The sequence below is a fragment of the Ursus maritimus genome, unplaced genomic scaffold (genome assembly GCF_017311325.1).
Source record: "Ursus maritimus isolate PB19 unplaced genomic scaffold, ASM1731132v1 scaffold_35, whole genome shotgun sequence".
Taxonomy (NCBI): Eukaryota; Metazoa; Chordata; class Mammalia; order Carnivora; family Ursidae; genus Ursus; species Ursus maritimus.
The window spans coordinates 15,996,640-16,021,753 of NW_024426119.1; the positions used below are offsets into that span (position 1 = coordinate 15,996,640).

Below are 25,114 nucleotides of genomic sequence, written 5' to 3' on the forward strand. Positions count from 1 at the left end.
GGGGGGGTGAGGGGTGTCTGAGTCTCAAGCAGTGAGGTCCGGGGATGAGAGTGATGAGAGAACTGTGTTCTGGGGGCTTCAGGAGGCTCCCTATACCCTGTTCCCCTTGGCGCTGACCGATTGGGACACCTGCCCCGATCTGTCTTTCTGGATGGGAACTGAGCAGAGCTGTTTTCGAGGGGCCTCTGGCTGTCCACTCACTGGGAGTGACCACAGTGGAAAGAGAGGCCCGGAGCCTTAGTCAGACAGATCGAGCTCTCCGTGCTTCTCCCTGCTCTGCTCTGAACAGCCACAGGACCCCCGCGGGTCACCTAAATGCTGGCTGACTCTCCGCCATGGCGGGGAGGATGGCATGACATCTGGCACATACTGGGCACACAGTACCTTAGCGGGTCCATGAGCTATGTCATTCATAAACGCAAAAGGTGGCAGGCTGGGAGGGGTAGGCTTAAGGAAGAAGGGTCCTTGAATTTTTCCTGGCCCATAGCTAGTGACAGTGGGAGCTTGGTATAGACCAGGGTCTCTCGACACTTGACCCACTATGGACACTTTGCCGTGGATAACTCGTTGTGGGGACTGCCATGTGCATTGTAGAACGTTTGGCAGTATCCCTGGCCTCTGCCCACCACATGCCAATAGCACTCTGTCCCCAACTGTGACAATTAAACATGTCTCTGGACATTGCCAAATGTCGTCTGGGGGGCAGTTTTGCCCCTGGTTGAGAACCGCCAGTCTAGATAGCCGTCTGACAAGGCCTCCCCTGCGGGTGCTTGCTTCCAGCCTTGGAAGACAACGCACCAGCATCATACACACAGATCTGGCTCACTCCTTGCAGGAAGAATTCTGCCAAGGGCTTCTGCCCTCAAGGGAACAAGAGACCTCCTGACTCTGATCCTTCCCCTGAAGAACCCTCCTGCTAACCGCGGGTGCTTCCCTCGGCTTTGGGACAAAGCAGGCCCTGGGACGCAGTAGCTGACCAACACAAGATCTGTGGAAGCAAATCTGGACGATGCCCAGCAACCTGGGGGAGGCCATCCTGCCCTTCAGCTTCCTCCTTGGCTTCAGACCTCCGCGTCTCCACTCAAAAACACTCGGGGCCGATCGACAGCAGCATGGATAAACGGAGGGAGGTGTGTTCACGCGACGGAATGCTTCTGCCACCAGAATGAATGAGTCACCACCACTCAAACGTGTCCCGGATGAAGTTCACCGGTGTCATGATAAGTGAAAGAAGCCAGAAGCAAAAGAGCACATGCTGGATGCTTCCATTAACGGAAAGTTCCCCCAAAGGTCGCATAATCTACGTCAAGGCTCAGGGGTACACAAGGGGAGCTTCTCGGATACAGATTCCGACGATGAAAATTCATCACGCAGTTATAGTGTATCATAACTATCTTCTTGATAGATGTTATACTCGGTAGAAAATAAGCAAACAAAAAACAGCATTCTGGACCGAAGGTCAGGACAGGCCCTTCAGCAAAATCCCCGTCCACGCAGGGAATAAAAGTCATCAGCGATTTTGCCTGTTTGGCTCTAAATTCTTATTGTCGTTTTTGGACCTGGCTTCATACAGGGGATGATGTATAGGAAACAGTGAGCACATGCTTGGCACAGAAGATGCTCGGTACATGGTAAATAATTAATAGTGCTGATCAGTTATTAACTGGCCTACGATATAAAATAATAACAAAATAATAACAAAAATAAACAAAACAAAAAAATAAACACAAAAATAAACAAAATAATAAACAAAATAAATTTTAAAATTCCCCCTTTTTAAAGGGGAAAGGAGATTCTGGAATTTTCAGGGGTATTGGTTACTAAATTCCTCATTCTCAAGGCTTTTGGAGCTCCTTCCAACCACAGTATTTGAAGAAAGAAAAATCTAAAGCCTCTACGGTAGAGTTTCTAGCTCCTGACCAGTAACCAGCACACACACGAAAAGTCCCAAACACCTGTCTCTTTGGTCGAATTGTTCGCTCTACTTCCTATCTGTCATTTATCGATCCAATGCACTGTTTAGCCAGGGACCTGGAACCCACCTACCTGATCAAGCATTTGGATCTTTGGCCATCAGTCTAGTTTATGAAATTACAGATCAAACAGGTGTGACTGCCATTGGAGTCCTAGGTCTCAGAGTACACCTTTGGCAGAAAAAAACGAAGTCTAGAAAATGTGCAACGCTATCTCTTCTTTAGACCTGACTGGAGACAGTCAGCTGGAAACAGCTCACTCCACAAAACCCTCTCTCCTCCGAAAGAGCCAACAATCAGACAACCTCAGCGAGACGGGGCATTTCTTTGCGAGCTGTGCTCCCCAGCCACAAATTAGATGCCGAATTATCGCTCAGGAAGATCCAAAACTCTTTCAGATCATTCTCCATCCAAGTCTTAGCATGACTAGTTCTGAATCAGACATGGGAGAGACTTCAGTCAAGCTGCGAGTGCTTTTTGACTTCCACCCCCAGAAAGATCTCCTAAAATTTCAATCCTGCGTGAACAGCGGCTCGTCCCTGTCACCCGTGACACCACTAACAGAGCCAAGCTCTGTCCCACACCATCAAGAACACTGGATTCATCGCGACAGACATTTAAAAAAGAAAATCCATGCCCTTTTCCACAGAAAAGGCAGGCTCTTACCTAGTCCCAGGCTTTGTCCATGGGTACTTGATTGGATAAACACGCATAAAACCAAGAAAATAGAGACACACGGGGGACTTTCCATTGCTCCTGTCTCACCCGGGGTCCGAGGTCTTCTCGCTAATTTCTGAAGTCAAAGAGACCAGATTGCCTATTGATACTTTGTGAGGGAAGACTGCTCATTAATAATTAACCTTTAACCCTGGTATCCAGTGTTCGCTTCTCTGACTACCCCCCAACCCCAGGTTTCACTATAACGAATACAACAAAAGTCGATGTACAAAAGCTTTGTTTTTTTTTTTTTTAAACCCTGATACATTTTGAAAATCAAATATCTTGTCACATATTCTTACCTTCTTGGGCCAAGGTCTCAGTTCCAAATTAATCAATTTAAAGTTAATGTGTTTGGAAATTCTGTCAAAGGTCAGGGGTCAATGGCTCATACCTGGTTGCCTAGCTCTCCCTCTGTCATCACTGCAACGGGGATGCTGGCTCATGGCAGAGGGATTTCAAATTGCAGGCTAAGCACAAAGAAAAAAAAAAAGGGTTCTGGCGGGCGGAGAGCGGCTGGAGGGTTCTTTTTCTGTTGGTTCAGCAAAATTGCTGGTGCCTGAAGTTAAAAAGTGGTGGGGCGATGTTTCTGTAGCTGAAAGGGGCAGAAAACCTCTCACGTCAGTGTAGGAGGAGCTGATGCAGGAGCAAAGGTATAGGACTGGGTGCCTTTGCTGGGGGCCCCGTTGGGAGCTGACCCTGGAATAAACTCTCCTCCTTTGTGCTAATTCATGCTCCCACTGTGTAGAGGACTGAGAAATCAGGCCACTCGGCAAAACCAGGCAGGGGAAATGTTACTGTGGGCGACTCTTGTGATATTCCTTGGGTCTCTAGTTTTATTTAAACTTTATTTGTTCGACATTTTTTTTTTTTCTAGCATACCTATCAATTGCCAGGCACTGTTTTAGGCACTTGGGACATTCAAGCAAACAAAAGAGACGAACATTCCTGTCTTTGCGAAGCTTATATACCGTTGGGGATGGGAGGACTCCGATGATAGTCAATAGACATAATGAATCAGAGATTTATGGAGATGGTAGAATGCAGTGAGAGCTATGGAAAAAGGGAAAGTATAGCAGAATTAAAGTGGGGGAGGTGGTGATTTAAAAAAAAAATTTTTAAGATTTTATTTATTTGAGAGAGAGCGCGAGAGTGAGAGAGAGAGAGTGAGAGAGCGTAAGCAGTGTGAGGGATAGAGGGAGAAGCAGACTCCCTGCTGAGCAGGGAGCCCGAATCCGAATCCGGGATCATGACCTGAGTGGAAGGCAGATGCTTCACCGACTAAGCCACCCAGGTGCCCCAAGGTCGTGATTTTAAATAGAATGGTCAGGGTGAGCCTTGTTGGGAAGTTGAACTTTAAACGAGGGTTTCAGTGAGTAGCCTCTGTGGACATAGTGGGAAAGAGTAGACAGTGCAAAGGCTCTGAGGTAAGTGTATGTCTGGAATGTTCCAGGAACAACAAGGAGACACCCCTATAAAGACTTAGACTTTTATGGTCTGAGACATGGGGAACCATTCTGAGAAGAAGAGTGACATGATTTATATTATTTAAAAAAAATCATTCTGGTTTTTGAGGCGAGGAACAGATTATAAATGAGCAAGGGTGCATGTGGGGGAGAATGTGAGGAGGTCATGGCAATGATCCAGTGAGAAGCGCTGGTGGCTTGCTTCCGCGTGGTAACAGTGGAACTGGGGAGTGACGGGTCTGTTGGATGTATTTGGAAGGTGGGTGCCACAGGTTTTCCTGACTACTGGACTGTGAGATGCAAGGCAAAGAGAGGCGTGGGGGATGACTTCAAGGACTTTGGCTCGAGCAAGAGGACAGTGGGCTTGATATCAGTTGAGGTGGGGAAGGCTATGGGTGGAGCAGTTTGGGTGGGGGAAGGTGATGCCGTCGGCTCTGGCCCTGCGGCATTTGAGATGCCTCTCAGATAGTCGACTGGGACTGTTGAGCAGACAGCTGGAGAACTTGGGGGTTCTGCTCTGCCGATTAACTCCCCAAGACATCAGTGAACCCAAGCGGCTCGAGATTACCAAGACCCCTCCCTCCCAAATTTCTGCAGAGTGCACTCTCTTACCACTTTCTACATGGGAAGTCCCTGCTTCACCAAGAATTTCTCTACTACCATCTCATTCCAGCTTGTTTAGTGAGGCTTTCCTGGGGCAGGATAGGAGGAGAGACGTCTGTTCCCTCGGGGGTGCTGTCTGCTCCCAACTGCCCAAGCTCTGCCTGTCTGGCCATCACCCTTTTGTGGTGGCTTAATGCACCAGCTCTGTTGTGTTCCTCAAAGCTTCCTAGGGAGACTCCTGGCAGGGATGACAGGAGGACTTCACAGAGGATGAAGTTTCCAGAGCCTGAGGATGCTGGGTCTACTGTCTACCAGCTGAGCAGAATATAACTTAACCTTAAAGAGCCCCAACTCCTCACCTCTACAATGGAATAACATGAGCCAGAGATAATAAGATTTTGAAATGCCAGCTGAATATTGTTTTTCTCCCAACATCTCTCTCCCTTACTCTTTCTCCGTCTTAAGAAGGGCAAAGTAGAGAGCATTCTGCAAATCTTTTGTCTTCCCCTAACTTAGGACCTCGGACAAATGAATTGTAACCAATAAAGACAAGCAAAAGGTTAAACATGTTTTAAAGGGCTTCTGTGAAGGGAGCAGGAGAACCCCTACCTTCTCATCACTAGGAAGAGAGTCTCTTGGGCTTTGCAGGTGGGTGGGGGATGAGAGATTTGTCCCTAGGTCTGAGGGAAGACGGGGCAGCCCCTGGCTTCCCAGAAACCCTGCTGGAAGGTGCTAAGAACCCAAAGACGATCGGGCTGTGCGGTGTTGGCAGGTGGGCAAGGATGCCCACGTGCCTGGTAGGACGGAGGAGTAGCAGCGAGCCTCCAGTGCTAACAGCTCGTGTACGATGGGGAGGACAGACCCCTCAGTGGTCACCTGTGTGGTTGGGTGACAGCGAAGTGGGTGCCACCCCCACCTCCAGGCCTGGGGGTTGTATCTGATCCAGAACTATCGCATCATGGGGTGCAGGAGGGGGAAGAAGAAACGCCAGAGGGCCTAAAAAATGCATGTTTGGAGTCAGTAATTCCAAATAGCTAACAGAAAATAGAGACCTTTCTTGTACATCAGAATTTGTGGACTGAGATCCATCCCTGTGCAAAAGCAGGCGTGTCATGAGTATCAGAGATTTACATGTGATGTGCCCGGCCACGTGCCCCGTTCATACCAGAGGTCCAGCAAATGTAGTGACTTCTTTTGGAGGCAACACGCTCTGTGGTCAGAAGTCTAGGCTTTGGAATGAGATAGATCTAGGTTCCAGACCCTGGCCTATCACTTTCTAACTGGGTGACCCAGGGCCAGCCCTGGGTGTTCGGAGCTTTAGCTCTTTTCCTTCATCTGTAGAGGGACGGCTGAGGCCTACCTGATCGGGTTAGAGGGAGGGGGTAATGGAAAGAGGCGAAGCAATCCTGGCCTTGAGGAAATAATAAATGACAGCTATTATTATTGTTGAATTGTTTTTAATTTACCAGCGGGATCAACAGGGTCTCCAGGAGGTAGATAACAGCAGGACCACAGTGATAAAATGACAAGGGTAGGAGCACAGAACTCTGGTCTGGACCAGTGGTTCCAAAAATCTGTGTGAGCCCCGGAACCAGAGTCAGCCAGAGAGCTCGGGGAGAGGACGGGTTTGAAGCCCATCCCAAGAGCAATCCAATGAAAGTTTGTGGGGCTGAGGGCTGGAGAACCTTCATTTTAAAATTCTCCAGGCTATTCTTTGCCACACAAAGTTTGAAGAGTTGCCCCCAGCTGGTGCTTGCGCTGTCAGGGCACAAGACGGAAATAATAGGCCTTTCGGATGTCTCTCTATCTCCTGCTACAGGCTGAGGATTGGCGCCCCTCTAAAATTGGTACGTTAAAGCATAACCCCCAAGGTGATGGTATTAGAGGTGTGGCCTTTAGGAGGTGATCAGGTCCCAAGGGCAAGCCCTCATGAGTGGGGAGAGTGTCCTTGTAAAAGAGACCCCACCCAGAGCCGTTGCTGCTTTGCCCCTCTGAGTTTACAGCGAGAACGTGGCCAACTATCAGGACCTCAGCGGACACCGCCTCTGCCGGTCCCTTGATCTTGGACTTCCAGCTTTCTGCTGTTTATAAATTTCTGTTGTTTACCCAGTCTGTGGTGACCTATTATAGCAGCCCTGATGGACGAAGGTATCACCTTAGAAAATTTTGTGTGTATATATAATGGTTATAATACATTCATATTATACAATTGGAATATAGCTCTACGGAATATATTGGTGACATATAATTTACAAGCATATAAATACCCATATATTTGGGGGGGCAGCGCTTAAAGGATTTTGTTTGTTTGTTTAGAGAGAGAGAGAGAGTGCACGTGTGGGGTGAGGGGCAGAGGCAGAGGGAGAGAGAATCTTAGGAAGGCTCCACGCTCAGTGCAGAGCCTGACACAGGGCTCGATCTTACGACCCTGAGATCCTGACCTGAGCTGAAATCAAGAGTCAGATGCTTACCTACTGAGCCACCCAGATGCCTCAAAGCTTTTTTTAAACTGACAAAGGTGCTCCACTGAGAAGGTTTGAAGATTCTACGGTAGAGGGATAGAGTGGCTCCCAGGCCCTAATGACCTAACTGAAAAGTGGTAACTGCATCGAGACATTGGAAGAGTCGAGAGATCCATTCGTGGAATCTGTAGTCATTTCCATGCTGAAGAAAGCCCAGCAGTTTATGGGGGACTCTTCATTTCCCATGAACTGGAAAGGGGGCAGGTCTGAGTCCCATGGAGGCTGGAGCCTCCAGCAGAATTATTAGCACTGTCTGTAATCCTTGGTCTAAAATCGTAATGGTTTTATAATGAGATTCTTAAAAATTGCCCAATTCTTGCTCTCTTTTAATTTGAAAAGCTTCTCGAAGAAATGGAAATTTCGAGAGACTGGCATTTGCTGACCTGCCTGTCACCTTTTCCTTTAGTGTAATGGTGATAAGAAAGTTAATCAGAAGAAAAGAAATAAATACTTTACAGAGATAAAGAGAGCAGGTCCCTGGTGGGGAGAAGCCAGGGGATCCTGGTGAAGTTCACTTATGAAAGAAACGAGTGTTATATTCAGAATCAGCCATTTTTGCTTTCATCTTCAAAAACTGGGGATACGCAAGAACGGCAGCCTCAGTTTGGAGTTCTCAGACAAGAGTAATAGAAACAGTAACTTTTGGATTGGTACTATTATTTCCCTCATTGTGCAGTTGAGATTTAAGAGATTAAGAAATGGGACAAAACCGTATCTTCCCAGGAAAAGGCAGAGAGAGAGGGGAAATCAGGACCATCTGAGCCCAGGGTCAGATCCCTTAACAACCACTTGCCCTTAATCCTTGTGTGTCTGGTTTTCTTCGGGACTTCACGGGGCTTTCTTTCCTACGCCTTCACCACATTCCACTTCCAAGATGAAGTTTAGGATGCTTCTGGCATCATGCCGCTGGGAAATGACACCTTCTCTTACTGCTGCTGGGGGCCAGGCTGCCACCGGGAAAATGACCAAGCTTTTATTGGGTCATGGATCAGGTTGTGAACGTTCTTGTACCATGTGGGAGTATGGCAAAAACAAGAAGGCTTGAAACATGTCCTTGTTTGGAGAGGGGCTGGCCTGGAGTTTAACCTTTCCTTATCTTTTTTTTTTTTTTTTTAAGTTCAGTAAACAAATGAAAGGTGAAAACAAGTTTGCAGGTAATGTTTCAGACTCTTTGAAAGAATGAAGTGTTTCAAGCAGTATATGCAGGTTTTATTCAGTGAGATCATCATGCCTTTACTGATAAAACTTTGCAGATAAACTTTGCACTGAGGTTTTTGTAACCTTGGGCAGATTCCGTTACCTCTCTCTGGCTCAGTTTTCCCATCTGTAAAATGGAATCGTGAGATCCAACGTTATCACGTGGAAGGCGCCATTAACAGCTCTTGGTACAGTCAGAGCTCATTTGATTTTTGTAACAAATGAGATAGGAATTATTTCCCCCATCGTACAGGCGAGAAAACGGAGGTGCCCAGATTCCTTGTCCAACGTCACGTCAAACTGGTGTAGATTGGATGGGAGGACTTCCAGGTCCCTGGAAGCTCTGAGGCTCTCTTTGCCAGTCCAAAGGGAAGATCCAAGTAGCTGGTGAGCAGAGTCGAGCTCTTTCTGAACTCATTTTTGTTTCCTGCTCTGTGCTGGCCGATTACTCTCCCTGTCAGAATTTCAGCTTCTGGTTTGTGGAACAATTTAAAAAAAACAAATCAAAACCCCCAAACCAGAGTAGTCTCTGTGTGTGTATGTGGCTAGATATTCTGGTCCAGTAGTGCGTCTGATGATGCTGGTCATTGCAGTACAATGGCAAACCTTTTCTTTTTTTTTCTCTGTTTGCATCATGCTTGGAAGTGAAAAGAAGCCAAGATTTAAGTTGATTTGGAACAGCCAGATAGACATGGAACATAGGTGGCTCCTTAACATTTGCCAAGGCTCTTCTCCTCTGTGGGAAAGAGGGAGTGTATAACTTAGACTCTGCCTGTGTCCTCCAGCTGCTTGGGCTGTTGGTTGGCTTGGTGATGGGTGATGATGCAGGATTACTCGGGGAGACCAACCAAGCCATGAACGGGATGGCTGTTTGCAAGAGAGCAAAGACACAGTATAGGAAGATGGGCTGTCAGCGTGCTGGCTCTCTTTCTCTGGGTGCCATGCTTCTGACTCTGACATTCCCAGGGGGCACTGACCCCATCCCGGGCATCAGGCCGGGCTGAAGCATCTCGGATCGAAATGCCCAAACCTCTCTGTGGCGGTGGGTATTCGCACCATGTCACACACTCGTTTCACAAAAGCTTTCTGGGGTTAGCAAGTGAAGTCCTTGGCTCTGAAAAATCAAGAGCAGTTCCCAAGGATCTGCTTCAAGTGCTATCAAGGGCTCATCGTTTTTCCAGCCACTGTGGTATCTTGATGACGCATTTAGTCATTGATCGCTAAGCTCAGGGGTTAACAGTTCAGGAGCCAACTCCCAAAGATGCCAGACTTGCCGTGTGACTCATTGAAACCTCAGAGACAATCCTATGACACAGGGCTCATTATTCCCCTTTGTACAGAGAATTCGGGAAGTTACTGACTTGCCCAAACCCACGTCCTAGTAAGTGGCGGGACAGGATTTGAATTCTAATTGTCTAACTCCAAAGGCCACACAACAAAAAAGCGAGTGTGCCAAGTGTGCCGTCCTCTTGTAAGTAAGGTGAAAGGAAAATGAGGTTGTGCCGCGTGCTCTTGCATGGCAGATAAAGCCGTAGATCGCGTACTTGCTATGTTACATTTTTCCCAACTAATGTTCTCAAGCCCTTTGTCAGCTATTTCGTGGAGAGAGCCCTGAAATAGCCCAAAAGACTAGCTCAAGAGAGAAGCCACGGAGACATTATGGTGGCGTAGAGCTAGATACTTTATATGCAGATAAACTTTTCCTAATCAGCAGTAAGAAAAGTCCAGCGAACATGAGGGGCCTGGAGTTCTTGCTCGTGAAGCTCTGTCATGGACAGAACAGAGTGTTTGACAGGGAGTTGTTGGGGCCTAAGGCTACACTATGAATGACCTTATTTACACAGCATTGCCAGTTACCCAGATGCCCTTGAGACCATTTGGGTCAGATCATGCCCAGGGTTGTCCAGAAAGCTATGGGGTGCTCTGACAGGCTTTGATAATTCTGTTAAGGCATTCTTTTTAAAATTTTATTTATTTTTTTAATAAGGTTTTATTTATTTATTTGAGAGAGTCAGGAAGAGAGTGAGAGAGAGAGAGCGCAAGAGAGCACACACAAGTGGGGGAGAGGCACAGTGAGAGGGAGAAGCAGGCTCCTGGCTGAGCAGGGAGCCCGATGTAGGACTGGATCCCAGGACCCTGAGATCATGACCTGAGCTGAAGTCAGGTGTTTAACCGACTGAGTCACCCAGGCACTCCAAGACATACTGTTTTTTTTTCTTTTAAAGATAAGATCATGGCTCTCATTCAGATATTAAAAATGAACATATGGTAAGTATTTTATTTAGCTCATTAATGAGGAAGCTGGTAAGGGTGTTGATATAAATAGTTCGAGGGAGAAGCTACCCCTCCCAAATGTATATGGATAAAGGAATGTTGAAAAGAAAGCCAGCTCCTTCCAGGGTGGGAGGAAAGTCAATTGAACTTCCACACAGGACAGGGCAGAATTTGTATTTTGCATTGCTCCCAGTTATCTGCGGTGTGCAGAGTTGTAAAATGCCTCAAGGGCAATGAACGCCAGAATCAGATAACCCTGACCGCAGCGCAGTGCATACACAATGCATCGTTTTCCATTGAAGCACGAAATCTCCCTTGTAATTCGTATTGTTAAGAAATGATAAAGGAAAGTACTTAGCTACAGAATTCTAAAGATAGCAGGGTAAGTTTCCTTCGGGAGGAAAGGCTGTCTCTCTGTATCTTTGTCTCTTGAGCTGAGGCTTTGTGATAACGGAACTGGATCTCCATGCTGCCCTCTGCCTTCTTGGCTTGTTTAGTGGGCAAATTACGTGAAAGCTTTGTGCCTCAGTTTCAGCACTCCAGCACAGGGGTAGTACTATTATTAACCTCAAGGATTTGGGGGAGAAATAAATGAGAAAAATCCATGAACTGCCTTAGCACAGTGTCCAGCACAATACATGTCCCCTACGATTATTAATTACAATGTTTCATTGTGCTTTTTCTTTCTTTCTTTTTTTTTTTTTTAAGATTTTATGTATTATTTGAGAGAGAGAGAGAGAGAAAGAGTAAGCAGGGGGGGGGGCAGAGGAAGAGGGAGAGAGAGAATCCCAAGCAAACTTGCACTGACATGGGGTTTGATCTCACCACCCTGAGATCAAGACCTGAGCCAAAACCAAGAATCAGATGCTTAACCGACTGAGCCACCCTGGGCACCCCTTCACTGTGCTTTTTATTTCTCCTACCCTTACCTATTCCTTCCTTTTCTCTTTTTTTGCCCACCTATCTGGCTAGAATAAAGAACAGGACAACTAGTTATAGTGTTTTTGAAAAAAAGTATACAAGGCGTCTCTGTCCTGTTCTTGATTTTGAAATTAACTGTGTAGGTTGGGATGTATTCTTTCTATTTAAAAAATAAGGCCCCCTCTGTCTGATATTTGCTTTCTTGTGTTTTGAGTAATTCCCATCCCCTGTCTTGAACCAGCTACCCTGAATTTAAATTTGAAAGTGTGGTTCCTTTTCTGAAGTTAGTGGGTAGAGAAAACAGGCTCTCGAGTGCAAGGGGCCCTCCTTACAGCGGATAGCACCTCTCGGACCGGCCCGGATTGGTGATTTTCTGGAGTCAGGTCTAGGAGCTTGGTGGTGAGTCCACCCCACTCCTCAGACCCCAGGGACCATGTCCATGGGCCAGAGAATCCATGCACCCCTGGGCAAAGCTCGTGCTGGGCGCCAGAGAGGACTATCCATATGGTCCTAACCAGGCCAGTTGGTGCAAATCTCCCTTTGAGAAGTTTGTTTTTTCTCTCCTTTGGGTCTGGTGGAGGGGCGATCTCTTCAACCCCAAACAAGAATTCCCAAATGTCTCAGGGTTCCATCAGCCCCAATTCTTATGCCTTGAGAAACTGTCAGATCATCCAGGTGGACCCCACGGGCACCCCTGTCCTTAGCAGCCCACATTCTGCAGGGGTGGAGGAAGTGAGTGAGTGAGCCGGGCTGGGGAAGGAGCTCTACCTCCAGGCAAAGTTCAGGGATAGGAGGAGGAAAATATTGCTGTGTCTAGGCTTCCTTTAAATTTATGGGCCTGGAGCACTACCCTGGAGAGAGCCATTTTTCACTCCGCAATTTCATTCCTAATCTGACGGTCCCGAGAACTCCTGGGCTAGCAAATTGTCCTCCTGATGCCTTAGGAAACAGCTGAGATTAGATCTCAGAGGTCAGCTGGTGTGTAATTGGGATCTTGGAGCTGGGAGGACAACACAGTCAGATTTACACAGCGCTCCCTGCCTCTGGGGACTCTTTCTTTTTGCTGTCATATCATCTCCAGAGCAAACCTGCTTGTTTTAACTCTTCCTAGAAAACTAACTCCCCTTGTCCATTTTTCATGGGCAATGTATGAACAAAAAAAGGAAGTGGTAGGCTGTTAATGGGAGTAGCAAGACCCAGTCTTGGCCAAACTTGGTTGCATGGAGAGAGACATGGACCGACAGCAAAAAATCTGGGTTTGAGCCCAGCTCTGCCTTGGGTCAGTCGTGACCTCTAAATAAGGATGGGAATAATGGAACTGGTGACCTCACAAGGTCATGACAATGAAGGATGGTAAATGTCCAAACATCCTTAAGCCATAAAAGGACCCACGTGAGGTAGAGACCCCAGACTGGGACACCAAGTGGGTGAGTATGTCTGTGGAACCAAGAGACTGTGTGAGACATGGGGTTGAAACAGTTCTGTTTCCTGATCTCTGAGCAGGGTCCACCTTGTTGACAGCAGGGTCCCTGGTGGCCACTAGCAGAGGGAAAGTTCTGGATTCTAGTGCGGTAGAGCTCTGGAGGGAGTGTTGATCTGCCCACTTCAAGTGGTTGATGGACTGCCTCACAAAAATAATTCCCTCAGACTTTGGAGGGTGGGGATCAAGGGCAGCTGAGCTCTGGTGGCCTACAGGTAAGCTGAGGGCTACTGCAATTAGGGAGTTCCTGGGGACCACACTGGTACTTCCTAGTGGATAAAGCCTGAAACATTCGGTTATTAACCTAAACGATTAATATGATAAAACTTGCTTTAGGTGTCCCTTTGCTGGTCCCTCTTGTCTTCATTGCTTCTTTGACTAAATTCAGAGCCCTTGAACTGTCCTCAAGATCCACCCCCCACTTCCCCCCCACCCCCTGCCAACCATGCCCAGGGAAATCTCTGTTCTGGTCTGCTTTCTCCCCGGAGACCTGTGAAGAGAGAGGTTTGGGTATATGTATAGATGAGCTCCTGCAGACCGTGCACATGGATGGAAGAGAGAAGATGCCAGAGGGCCGAGTCCTGGGAGTTCCAACAGTTAGAAGTCAGGTAGATAAGGAGGGACCTGTCTGCTTCTGCCAAAGTATTTCTTAAGAATAAATTCTTCGTGGTAGCATTTCCGCCTGAAGGGTGGGAGTGATATGGTTGTAAATGAACGTCTGAGTCAATCTCTGAGCAGCTTCACCAGCACTGGATATTAGCATTCAACTTTTTTTCTTTTTTTTGGTTCTTTTAGAATATGCAGACTGTCATCTTCGGATGGCTTTGCATTTCCATTTCTTTGATTTCTAGAGAGAATTAACATTTTCCCACTCTGTTTGTCTACTAATTGTATTTCCCTTATGGGAATGGTCCTGTCTTTTACCTATTTATCTTTTGGAAATTGACATTGACTTTACAAATTTGAATTAGCTATTTATGATAGATCTTAATTCTTTGTAATGTTTAATAGAAACATTTTCCCTCTTAAAAAATCTTTAGTAATGCTAATTTTTATAGTGCAGTCATTAAAATTGCTTCCAAGCTGGGGCGCCTGGGTGGCACAGCGGTTAAGCGCCTGCCTTTGGCTCAGGGCGTGATCCCGGCGGCGTTCTGGGATCGAGCCCCACATCAGACTCCTCCGGTATGAGCCTGCTTCTTCCTCTCCCACTCCCCCTGCTTGTGTTCCCTCTCTTGCTGGCTGTCTCTCTCTCTGTCAAATAAATAAATAAAATCTTAAAAAAAAAAATTGCTTCCAAGCTGAGAAAGTTAAAGTGCCCCCAGAGAGGTGATAAACACCTTTTTTCAATTTTCTTCCCTATCTAGGTTTTATATTTAAATCTTTAACCAACCAAAGCTTATTTTGGTAAGTATTTTATTTTAAATAACTTTTCTATTATAAAATAAATAAATATTTATTATTGAAAAGTAAGAAAATGAAGAGCAAAAAGAAACACATAGTGAAGAAAACCCATAATGCCACCATCCAGAGACAACCACCATTGTCATTTTCATGTGGATACCTCCAAATTATTCTTCCTGCCTATTCATTTGTTTTTAAAAATACAACTGCAAACCTTTCTTAACAGCATGTTAATGAAATATTTCAGTGGCATTAAATATTCTTTTAAAATATTATTTTAAACAGTTATAGAGTATTGCATTCTGTAGATGTACCATAATTACTTAGTTCTTTATTTTTTTTTTTTTATCAGCTTAGGGTATCTAAGACATCACTGTGATGAACAATGTTGCTATAAAGATACCTAAGCATAAATCTTGGCCCACATTTCTGATCACTTCCTTTGCTCTTAAATTTCTTAAAGTAGAATTTCTGAGGCAAAAGTTATAAATATGTATATATACATATATACACACATATATGTATTTTTTTGCTCTTTCACATATACTTCCACTTAGAGAGAGAGAGAGGCAGCTAGCGAGAGAGGGAACATAAGCAGGGGGAGTGGGAGAGGAAGAAGCAGGCTCCCAGCAGAGGAGCCTGATGTGGGGCTCGATCCCAGAATGCTGGGATCACGCCCTGAGCCGAAGGCAGATGCTTAACAACTGTGCCACCCAGGCGCCCCTGTTGCTGGGTATTTGTGACTCGCTTTTTTGTTTGTGTGTTTTTTGCTGTTACTGACAATGTTGCAATGGACTCTAGGAGTGTGAGCTCCTAGAGTTCACCCCAAGAAGTGAACCTCTGGGTTGTAAGGTACGGGTCTCTTCGGTGTTGCTGGGTGTTGACCATTTATTCTCCAAAATGTTTATGCCAGTGAACACATCATCCAAATGTGAACGTTTCTCCAATTCTTCCACCTCATCAGCTGCACCTGATAGTGTCAGACTATTTCATTTTCACCTGTTTGCTGGATGTAAAACAGTGTTTCAATTTTCATCTTTCTGATTACGGGTGAAGTACGCGAGAGCATCCTTTCAGGCGGGTCATCGGTCTTTCAGATGTCTTGTACTATCAATTGCTTGTTCAGATCTTTTGCCCCTCTTTCGAGTCGTTCATTTGTGTTTTCCTACTGATGTGGCTTCTTTGTGGTTACATGCGTTGCCAATATCTCCTCGCCATCTGCCCTGCGACTTTTCTTTCACGTTGCCTGTGGTGTTTTTTGTTGAGCGGTTTTCAACTTCATGTAGTCCGATCCGGCAGTCTTTTCCTTCAGGAACATTCTGTAGCAAAGGCAAATTTACCTTTACCCTCTGAGGGTGTTTTGGGTGGGCCTGAGGATTAAACCCACAGAAGGTAGACAGAAGAACCACGTATAAATGTGTGAGTGTTACAGGACACAGGAGCCGTCATAAGGAAACGAAGACCTCAAGAAATGGCAAAACCTACAGGCTTTTATACGGGGCTGAACAAAGAGCGGCAGTGTGGGGGTAACTGAATTACGTAGGGGAGCTAAAGGAAGATAACAAGTATTTTAACAAGGTCTGCTGGCACAGATTTCTTTTAGCTTGTATTCTCTATTGAAGAACAGCGCTTTCCCGCTGGTACTGGAAGGGCGTCTTTCACACGGGAATTCTTATCTCCCGTTTTAGGAAGAAAGGGAAGATTAGAATGTCCTTCTGGAATCTGCTGTTTTTCAAGTGCCTTTAGCTCAGAATGATCGTAGCGCCAAAGTGACATGTTGAGGGGTGGTGTATTCCGCGAACTCTTCAATCCTTAGTGTCTTTATTTCTTCCTATTTTAAGTCTCACCAAAAAAAAAAAAAAAAAGAAGAAGGAAAGAAAGAAAGACCCTAATTCTTTTATTGAAGGTGTCCTTGATGTGTGGTGATCTCTTGGCATTCCTAGAATTTACCTTTACTGATTATCACACTTTCTTACCACAGCTGCATTCTCAAAGCTCAGTGAAAAGTGATTTTTCTGCCCTTGCTCATTGGGCCTGATGTGGACGAGGTGATTAAGAAGTTAGCAAACTCATGGCTTACATAAGCCGTTCCTTCCTGCCCACCATGCCCTCAGTGCCCTCTGCTAACTGACTGCATCAACTCTTCATTCACATGCCTGTATATTTATTGATTCACTCCGCCAACAATTATTTTTGGAAAATCTACTATATGTCTGAACTCGATAGTACTCTTTTAAAACCAATTTTATAGGTTTTAAAAGCACTTGTGTACATTTGCCATAAGAGTGTGTTTGTGTGTGTACGTGCATGTGTGGTATTTTTCACAGACTTGCGGATGTGTCTGATACTTATCTCCGAGGATGAATTGGATATCAGGTCTTGTTCCTCCGTGATTTAGAAGTGATTACATCATAGGGCAAAATCTGTTTCTTGAATATACAGAAATATTGTTCACGCAATTTGCTTAGGTCATATTTCTTTGGTTAGGGGAGTGATTTATTTTTCTTTTTCTTTTTTTTAAGATTTTATTTATTTGACAGAGAAAGAGAGACAGGCAATGGGAGAGGGAACACAAGCACGGGGAGTGGGAGAGGAAGAAGCAGGCTCCCAGCAGAGGAGCCTGATGTGGGGCTCGATCCCAGAACGCCGGGATCACACCCTGAGCTGAAGGCAGACGCTTAACGACTGAGCCACCCAGGCGCCCCAGGGAGTGATTTCTTTAATATGTTTCTCAAGTTCTAACTCCTTCATCATCATTTTCATGTCTTCTCCATCTTGTTTTGCTGATTTTATATTTTGTATTGTCCATTTGGTGGAACATTTCAAATTATCCTAAATGGTGCATTGCCATCATTTATAGTTTAAAATCCTTCACATCGGGGCACCTGGGTGGCACAGCGGTTGAGCGTCTGCCTTCGGCTCAGGGTGTGATCTCAGCGTTCTGGGATCGAGCCCCACATCAGGCTCCTCCGCTATGAGCCTGCTTCTTCCTCTCCCACTCCCCCTGCTTGTGTTCCCTCTCTCGCTGGCTGTCTCTGTCTCTGTCAAATAAATGAATAAAATCTTTAAAAAAAAAAAATAAAAATAAAATCCTTTACATCAATTGTGTGTTTTTAATTCTGTTGACTCACACCCTTTCCTTTATTTATTACATTCCCACGGGCTTTAATATATCTTATAATCTTTTCAGACAATGAACGGTTAAGTTTACTTATTATTTCCACGGATATTTTGTTTTTCAGCTTGCTTCTTTTTGTTATTCATCTTTACTACTTTCTTCCTATTTTCCCCATGTTGACTCTCTTCTTTTTATAAGATTGTAAATCAGATGCTGAGTTCACTTATTTCGTATTTCTAAAACACATCTCTGTCTTTACTTCTGGGCCCTGATTGTGCCTACTCCCCTCACGTTTGACAGGTGGTATTTTCAATTTTATAATATTTCAAAAGTTATTATCATGCTCTTAATTTCCCACTTCATCCTGTTGTTAAGGAGAGCTTTTGTTGCTGTTGTCAGAAATCGTTACTCATGTATTCATTTTTTGTTGCTGTAAATTTTTATTTTTCTATTATTTTAAACTTACAGAAATGTTAAAAGACTAGTATGAATCCTGCACATCTTGTACCCAGATTCACCATTTGTTTATATCTTGTTTGTTTATATTTTCCCTGATTGCTCTATCATTCATTTTCTCTCTGTGTGTGAATTTCTCCCCCAAATCGTTTGACAATAAGATGCAGATGTACATACAAACCTAAATGTTTTGTTTTTTTTTTAAGATTTTATTTATTTATTTGACAGAGAGAGATAGCCAGAGAGAGAGGGAACACAAGCAGGGGGAGTGGGAGAGGAAGAAGCAGGCTCATAGCGGAGGAGCCTGATGTGGGGCTCGATCCCACAACACCCAGGATCACGCCCTGAGCCGAAGGCAGACGCTTAACCGCTGTGCCACCCAGGTGCCCCAACAAACCTAAATGCTTTGATGTATATTTCCTGTGACAGACATTTTCTTTTTTAAAAATTAGGGAATTTAACAGTTAAGAAAATTGGGAAATTTCATATTGATACAATATGATTATCTAATTCCATAGCCCACATTCAAATTGTTAATTATCCCAATATTGTGTTTTTTATATATGTAATGCTATGTATAGCATATAGTGTTATATAGTATAGTAATGTGTAATACTATATAACCTATAGTATTATACATAGTATATATAGGCTGTATACTATATATACTATATATATCTATATATAGATACACTATATGTACACGCACATAATACATACACTATATATACATGCATATAATATAGTTATCCCAGTATTGTGGTTTTTATATATGTAATGCTATGTATAATACTATAGGTTATATAGTATAGTAACATAACCTATAGTATTATACATAGTATGTATATGCTGTATACTATATATATAGTATATACACATACTGTATATACTATACATAGTATATACACATACACATACAGTATATATACATACACTATATATACATACTGTATACTACATATATACTATATATATGTGCTGTATACTATATATGTATAGTATACATATACTATATATGTGCTGTATACTATACATATAGTACATATATAGTATACAGTATATATGCTGTATACTATATATAGTATATATATTAGTATATTGTATACATATACATACTATATATGTATAATATACACATAAACTATATATATGCTATCTATGTATACTTTACATATAGTATACATATATAGTATACATATAGTATACATATATAGTATACATATAGTATACATATATATTATATATATACTATTTTATAGCATACATATATAGTATGCTACATATATAGGGAGAATAGTATACATACACTATATATATATATACACACATTACATACATAGTATAGTATACACACAGTGTATATATATATATACATACTACATATATATGTAGTATAGTATACATACATATATACTATATATATGCTGTATATACGTATACTACATACATATATATAGTATAGAGTATACACATATACATATAGTATACATATACTCTATACTATATAGTACACTCTATGTTATATAGTATAGTACTAAAGTACTTTAGCACTGTTTATAATACTATAGTATATATTATAGAATATATATCTATTATAGAATATATATTTATATCTATATTTATATCTAGTTAAATAAATTTATATAATCTAAATTTAAAATTAATTTATATTTAAATTTAAAAATAATTTAAGTTGGTGTTTATTTTATCATCTATTGTAAATACACTGTATATGTGTGTGTGTGCGTGTGTGTATACAGAGAGAGAGAAAGAGAGCATTTTAGAATTTACAATAATGATGATGACTGTGGCAACCACTGAAATGACTATATGTTCACAACAATCCCCACCTATAGGACACTCAATATATTAATATTTATTTTCTACTTGTACTATGTTCTAAAGAATTGTATGCTTATTTTCATATTTATTATTGTTTCATTGTGTATTAACTATATTTTATAGTTTAAAAAAAAGCAAAATAACAAAAATCATCAGAAATCCAGGGCATACTGATGAACACTGTTAGTATTTAGAGATATATTTTCTGGACTTTGGCTTTCTTTTTTTTTTTTTTTTAAGATTTTTAAAATTTATTTGACAGAGAGAGAGAGTATAAGTAGAGGGAGAAGGAGGCAGAGGGAGAGGGAGAAGCAGGCTCCCCGCTGAGCAGGGAGCCCAATGCAGGGCTCTGTCCCAGCACCCTGAGATCATGACCTGAGCTGAAGGCAGACGCTCAACTGACTGAGCCACCCAGGCACCCCTAGACTTTTGCTTTCAATCAACAAAAATTCTGGGCTTTTCCTAGTTAAATAAAATATGAATATATTGAAAATATGGGATCATAATTGTATGACGTATGGGTTTCAGCCTTCCTTTAAGGCTTAGTATTATATTTTTTTGTTTTCTTTTGTTCTTTAATTTTTTTTGTTTTTGTTTTTTTAAGTAGGCTTCATGCCTAGCTTGGAGCCCAACACAGGGCTTGAACTCATGTCCCTGAGATCGAGACCTCGGCGAGACCAAAAGGTGGCTGCTTAACTGACGGAGCCACCCAGGCGCCCCTACTGTATGTACTTTATAGATAAAATTCATAACATCTTTGCAAAGTAGAGTCATATTTTTAGATGAAGAATCCAAGGTTCAGAGAGTTTCAGTAAATTGCCTAGGTCACACAGCAGTAAGGAATGGAGTTATAGTCTACACCCCGTACCGTCTACTTCCAAGGCTGTAGGTTCGATCGTTATTTTGCCCAAGTCTCCTTTCATTGTATTTTTACTTATATCATTAGCATTTAGCTTTATTGCACTGTGGTGAGAAAATATATCTACATAACCTTCCTCTGGACTCAGTTTTGGAACCTTATTTAAGAGTCAGCATATATACACCAATGCCCTGTACCTTGAGAAAAACGTATTGTCTATGTTTACTGAGTTCAATGTATGCTCACTGGTTCTTGCATACTAAGTGTATAGCATTCATAGCCTCTATTTTATTTTTCAAACTCTTATCTCCTTTTGTCACATCTTCAATGACTACTAAATTTTTGTCTGTTGAAGCATAATTTTTAAGGTTGTCTCATTTTTGTCTTAGGCTGATCATGAATTCACACCTCCCATTACAGCAGTTTTTTTTAAAAAAATTATTCCATTTGTTTTTGCATTTCTAATTGGGGTAATCCATGTCTTCACTGTTGTTTTTATATTTTTCATTATAATCGGGAGCCTCTTTGCACCCTCCCTCCACTTTTTTAATTTCAAAATCTTTTATATGATTCCACCTTTACCAGCTGTTTCCTTTTTGTTGTATGAATTTCCTCAATAAAACTTTTTTTTTTTAATTTTTAGCATTTCTGCATTATTTTATTAAAGATACCTATCTTTAAGCAACAAACATATTGTTGGGTCTTACGTTTTAATCCAATATGGGAATTTGTCTTTGGAGACCCGAGTGGCCTATATATGTGGCCTCCGTTGGAATGGGCTCTCGGCTATGAGCTGTGGACTTGCTGCAGATTACTTAAGGACTCTACGAGGAAGCTACCAGTTTCCTTATCTGTAAAATAATGTTAATTGAGGGTATAAACTTTATTGAGTTGTTACAAAGATTAAAGAAGATCAAGAACATTCCGGAATAGAAGCATAGTAAAGCATATTGAACTATTAAGTGTAAAATATAACTGTCATTTTTTGCTCTTATAGACACCAGGCCTGGAAATTTCATTCACAGCAAGTTTCTTGGCAATAGCAAATAAAAGAAATTCTTAAAACAATAATCTGTGCTCAACATGGGGGAAATGAGCTCCATACTTTTCTCTAACCCCAACTCAAATTTCCCTCTGAGATACCGGGAATAACTTACAGTAAAATTGCTGAGAAGCAGTGGTCAGGTTTCAGTTCAACTTGTCCGTCTCTACTTCTGGCAGCGCCGTGGAGTTTCACAGCCTGACTTAAGTTCGGTCCTGTCAGGAATCACCGTTTTGCTTTCCATTTAATTCATTAAGGGCTTAGGTGGTACAAATACGTCGTTTGCTTCCATTGATGGGGATGGAAGCTGCAGACTTTGTTGGCCTCTCCTGTTGCCATCGGGCGTGGAAAAACACTAAGAAAAGCAAACCAAGCAGTGATGGATTTTCTACTTCCTGGATCATGGAATTTGCTCGTCCAATGACAGCCGTCTGGTGGGCAACCAGACAGGAGGATTGATTCTCAGCCTGGGACTCTCCTTCCAGCCGCCCTCCAGCCCCCGCACAGCTGGCACGTTGGCACCAGTTCAAGCTGCTAGGAGCTGAAGCTGAATTTTTAACTTGTGCTCTGAAGGACCACAGAGGGACGGAGAGGAAAGTGAAAAAATCTGAGGACTCCACTAGCATCTGTTTTTGACGTTCCAAAATTGTTTTTGCGTTTCAGGATCCAGATTACCTTAGACAAGGCTATAGCACCAAAGTGAGCAGTAAATATCTTATAATGGTATAATCTGATCAACTCCAGAACGACACGATTGATTTTGTGGTGTGAGCTTCAACTCTCTGATGGCTCCTGTTTGATCAGCGAAAGGGAGAGAGAGTTTCCCACCTGAGGCAACAGAGCTGTGCTCTTAAACTTCTGTGATAATCGTAATCATCTTGTCTCTTGTTAAACATATGCTTCCAAGTCCCTCCCCAGAGACTTGAGTCAGTGCGTCTGCTATGGGGCCTCGGATGCGTGTTCTTGACAGGAGAAGAGCTGGGGCAGTAATGGGGTAGATGGAGGGAATAGTCTGTTTTTAGAATCAGACGGCTCTGGACTTAAATCCTACGTACTGGTGATGGGGTCTTGCGCAAATTAGTTAACCTTCCTTAACCTCATCTGAAAAACAGTAGAGAAAAAACATCTACCTCATGCTCGCTTCAGCAGCAAATATGCTAAAATTGGAACGATACAGAGAAGATGAGCACGGCCCGGTGCAAGGATGACACGCAAATTCACGAAGCGGTCCATATTTAAAAAAAAAAGCCACATCTATCTTAAAGTGCCATTGAGGGGATTCAAAGGACTGGGGCCCTATATTGCACCTGCTTTTCTGGGTGCTGCTACATCGTTTCTGCCCGAGTTCATTTGAAGGTGGTCTGTGAGCTTAGCATGCAGGCGTAATGGTTTTTGTTGTTTGTCTGCTTTTGCTGTGGTGGGTTTTTTGTTTTGTTTTACTCATCTTTTCCATCTATTCAGAGATATTTGTAAAGTTTGTACTGTGTGCAAGGAACTGGGATTCCCAGAGCCCCCTAAGCACCCTCCTGCTGGTGCGGCATGTCCACACGGCCCACCCCAGGCTTTCAAAGGGACCCACCAAAATCTCGTGTGAGTGACTTGATGCAACGGGTCCCTAATTGTTTGAGGGGCTTCCTGAGATGAGGAGTGTCATGTCCTTATGCCTCCTTTGTACTGGAAATTCCCATTTTCTTGAATCCGATCGTGTGTGTGTGTGTGTGTGTGTGTGTGTGTGTGTGTGTGTGTGGTTTTTTCCCTGTAGTTGCAATTTTTTTCTCCTCTGCATTACGGAGATAGTACTGGCGTATAACATATGTCAGCTTAAGGGTTACAATGTGATGATTAGATACACGTATGTATTGCAAAATGATGACCACAATACCGTTAGTTAATAACTCCATTCCTTCACATAATTATGGTGTGTGTGTGTGCATACGTGTGTGTGTGTGTGTGTGTGTGTGTGTGTGTGGTGATAACATTTAAGATCTACTCTGTTAACAACTTCCAGGTATATAATACGATATTATTAACTATAGTCATCATCCTGTGCATTAGATCCCCAGATCTTATTTATCTTACAGCTGGGAGTTTGTTACCCTTTGACCAATATCTAAAAATAAGGAATGCGGGGCGCCTGGGTGGCACAGCGGTTAAGCGTCTGCCTTTGGCTCAGGGCGTGATCCCAGAGTCCTGGGATCGAGTCCCACATCGGGCTCCTCTGCTGTGAGCCTGCTTCTTCCTCTCCCACTCCCCCTGCTTGTGTTCCCTCTCTCGCTGGCTGTCTCTATCTCTGTCGAATAAATAAATAAAATCTTAAAAAAAAATAAAAAATAAAAATAAGGAATGCTTTATGAATTTGCATGTCATCCTTGAGCAGGACCCATGCGAATGTTCTCTGTCCCATTCCACTTTTAGCATGTACGCTGCCAAAGCGAGCACCATGTGTATATTTTTTTCTTCAACAGAAAATATGCATTTAAATGATCCCATTTGGTTTTTACACAGAAGATGTTGTGGGTGCTTTGCACTACGCAGTCTTCCCTTCCTGGCCAGAAAAACCTTTGCACTTTTTTTTTCTTCCATTCTACGAACAAGAATCCATTGGATTTCTGAGGAATATACTTACACTTTCTTTATATTCAGCCTTGCTTCGAAAGAATTGAAGGCACTTCTTAAAGATGCAAACAATGCAAGACTTATTAAAAAGAAAATTCCGGCATGGAAGATAAGCATGGGAAAAATAAGGTGAACTCGTGAATGAGGTTTCATGACCAATACACGTCGTACCCTTCTTCTCGCTTCCTGGTCATGGGCCAGATCATTGCTCTGAACTTTCGAGCAGTCTGCAAACCCTCTGCAATCGAGGGAGGAAGGATGTGGTCCTCAAGCCAAGTATTAGGATAATCATCTATACGAGCCCTGAATATTGTTTTAACTTTTCCACTCGCCCAAGACTCTAGGTCCAGATCAACATTAGGGTCATTAAGGCTCTACGGAAGGGTCTTGAAGTGCCGTGGAGAACTGTGCTCTCTAACATTCCAGCCAAACACAAAATGGATCAGGGAATAAGGAGGCCTCTCGTTGCGGAGGAGATGACAGCTGGGTGGAAGAGCCGGGCCAAGGATCAGCCAATCCCCTGGTCCAGACGTCATAACCATGGCAACAGTGGTGCCCGCAGCTCTACTACCAACAATGACGCCCTTAAGAGGCACCAGGAAAGAGAGGAGCCTGTCATAGTTCTGA

At 43.2% G+C, this 25,114-nt stretch overlaps 1 protein-coding gene and 2 non-coding genes across 3 annotated transcripts in view; 1 reads left to right on the forward strand and 2 right to left on the reverse strand.

The window, feature by feature from the left end:
* LIPC (lipase C, hepatic type) overlaps positions 1-22,467 on the reverse strand; it is a 154,759-nt gene extending 132,292 nt beyond the window's left edge. The window contains exons 1-2 of the mRNA XM_008706026.1: positions 21,987-22,467; positions 2,640-2,766 (exon numbers count right to left, since the gene is read on the reverse strand). Coding sequence (XP_008704248.1) covers positions 2,640-2,724 — 85 coding nt within the window. The 5' untranslated portion in view covers positions 2,725-2,766; positions 21,987-22,467. The remainder of the gene's footprint in view (positions 1-2,639; positions 2,767-21,986) is intronic.
* A 541-nt stretch (positions 22,468-23,008) lies between these two features.
* On the forward strand, positions 23,009-23,110 carry LOC121100246. Its single transcript, XR_005832002.1, has one exon. It is a non-coding gene; the product is annotated as a U6 spliceosomal RNA (small nuclear RNA).
* A 1,093-nt stretch (positions 23,111-24,203) lies between these two features.
* LOC121100249 lies at positions 24,204-24,306 on the reverse strand. The gene has a single exon (XR_005832004.1). It is a non-coding gene; the product is annotated as a U6 spliceosomal RNA (small nuclear RNA).
* Between the last annotated feature and the right edge of the window lie 808 nt (positions 24,307-25,114).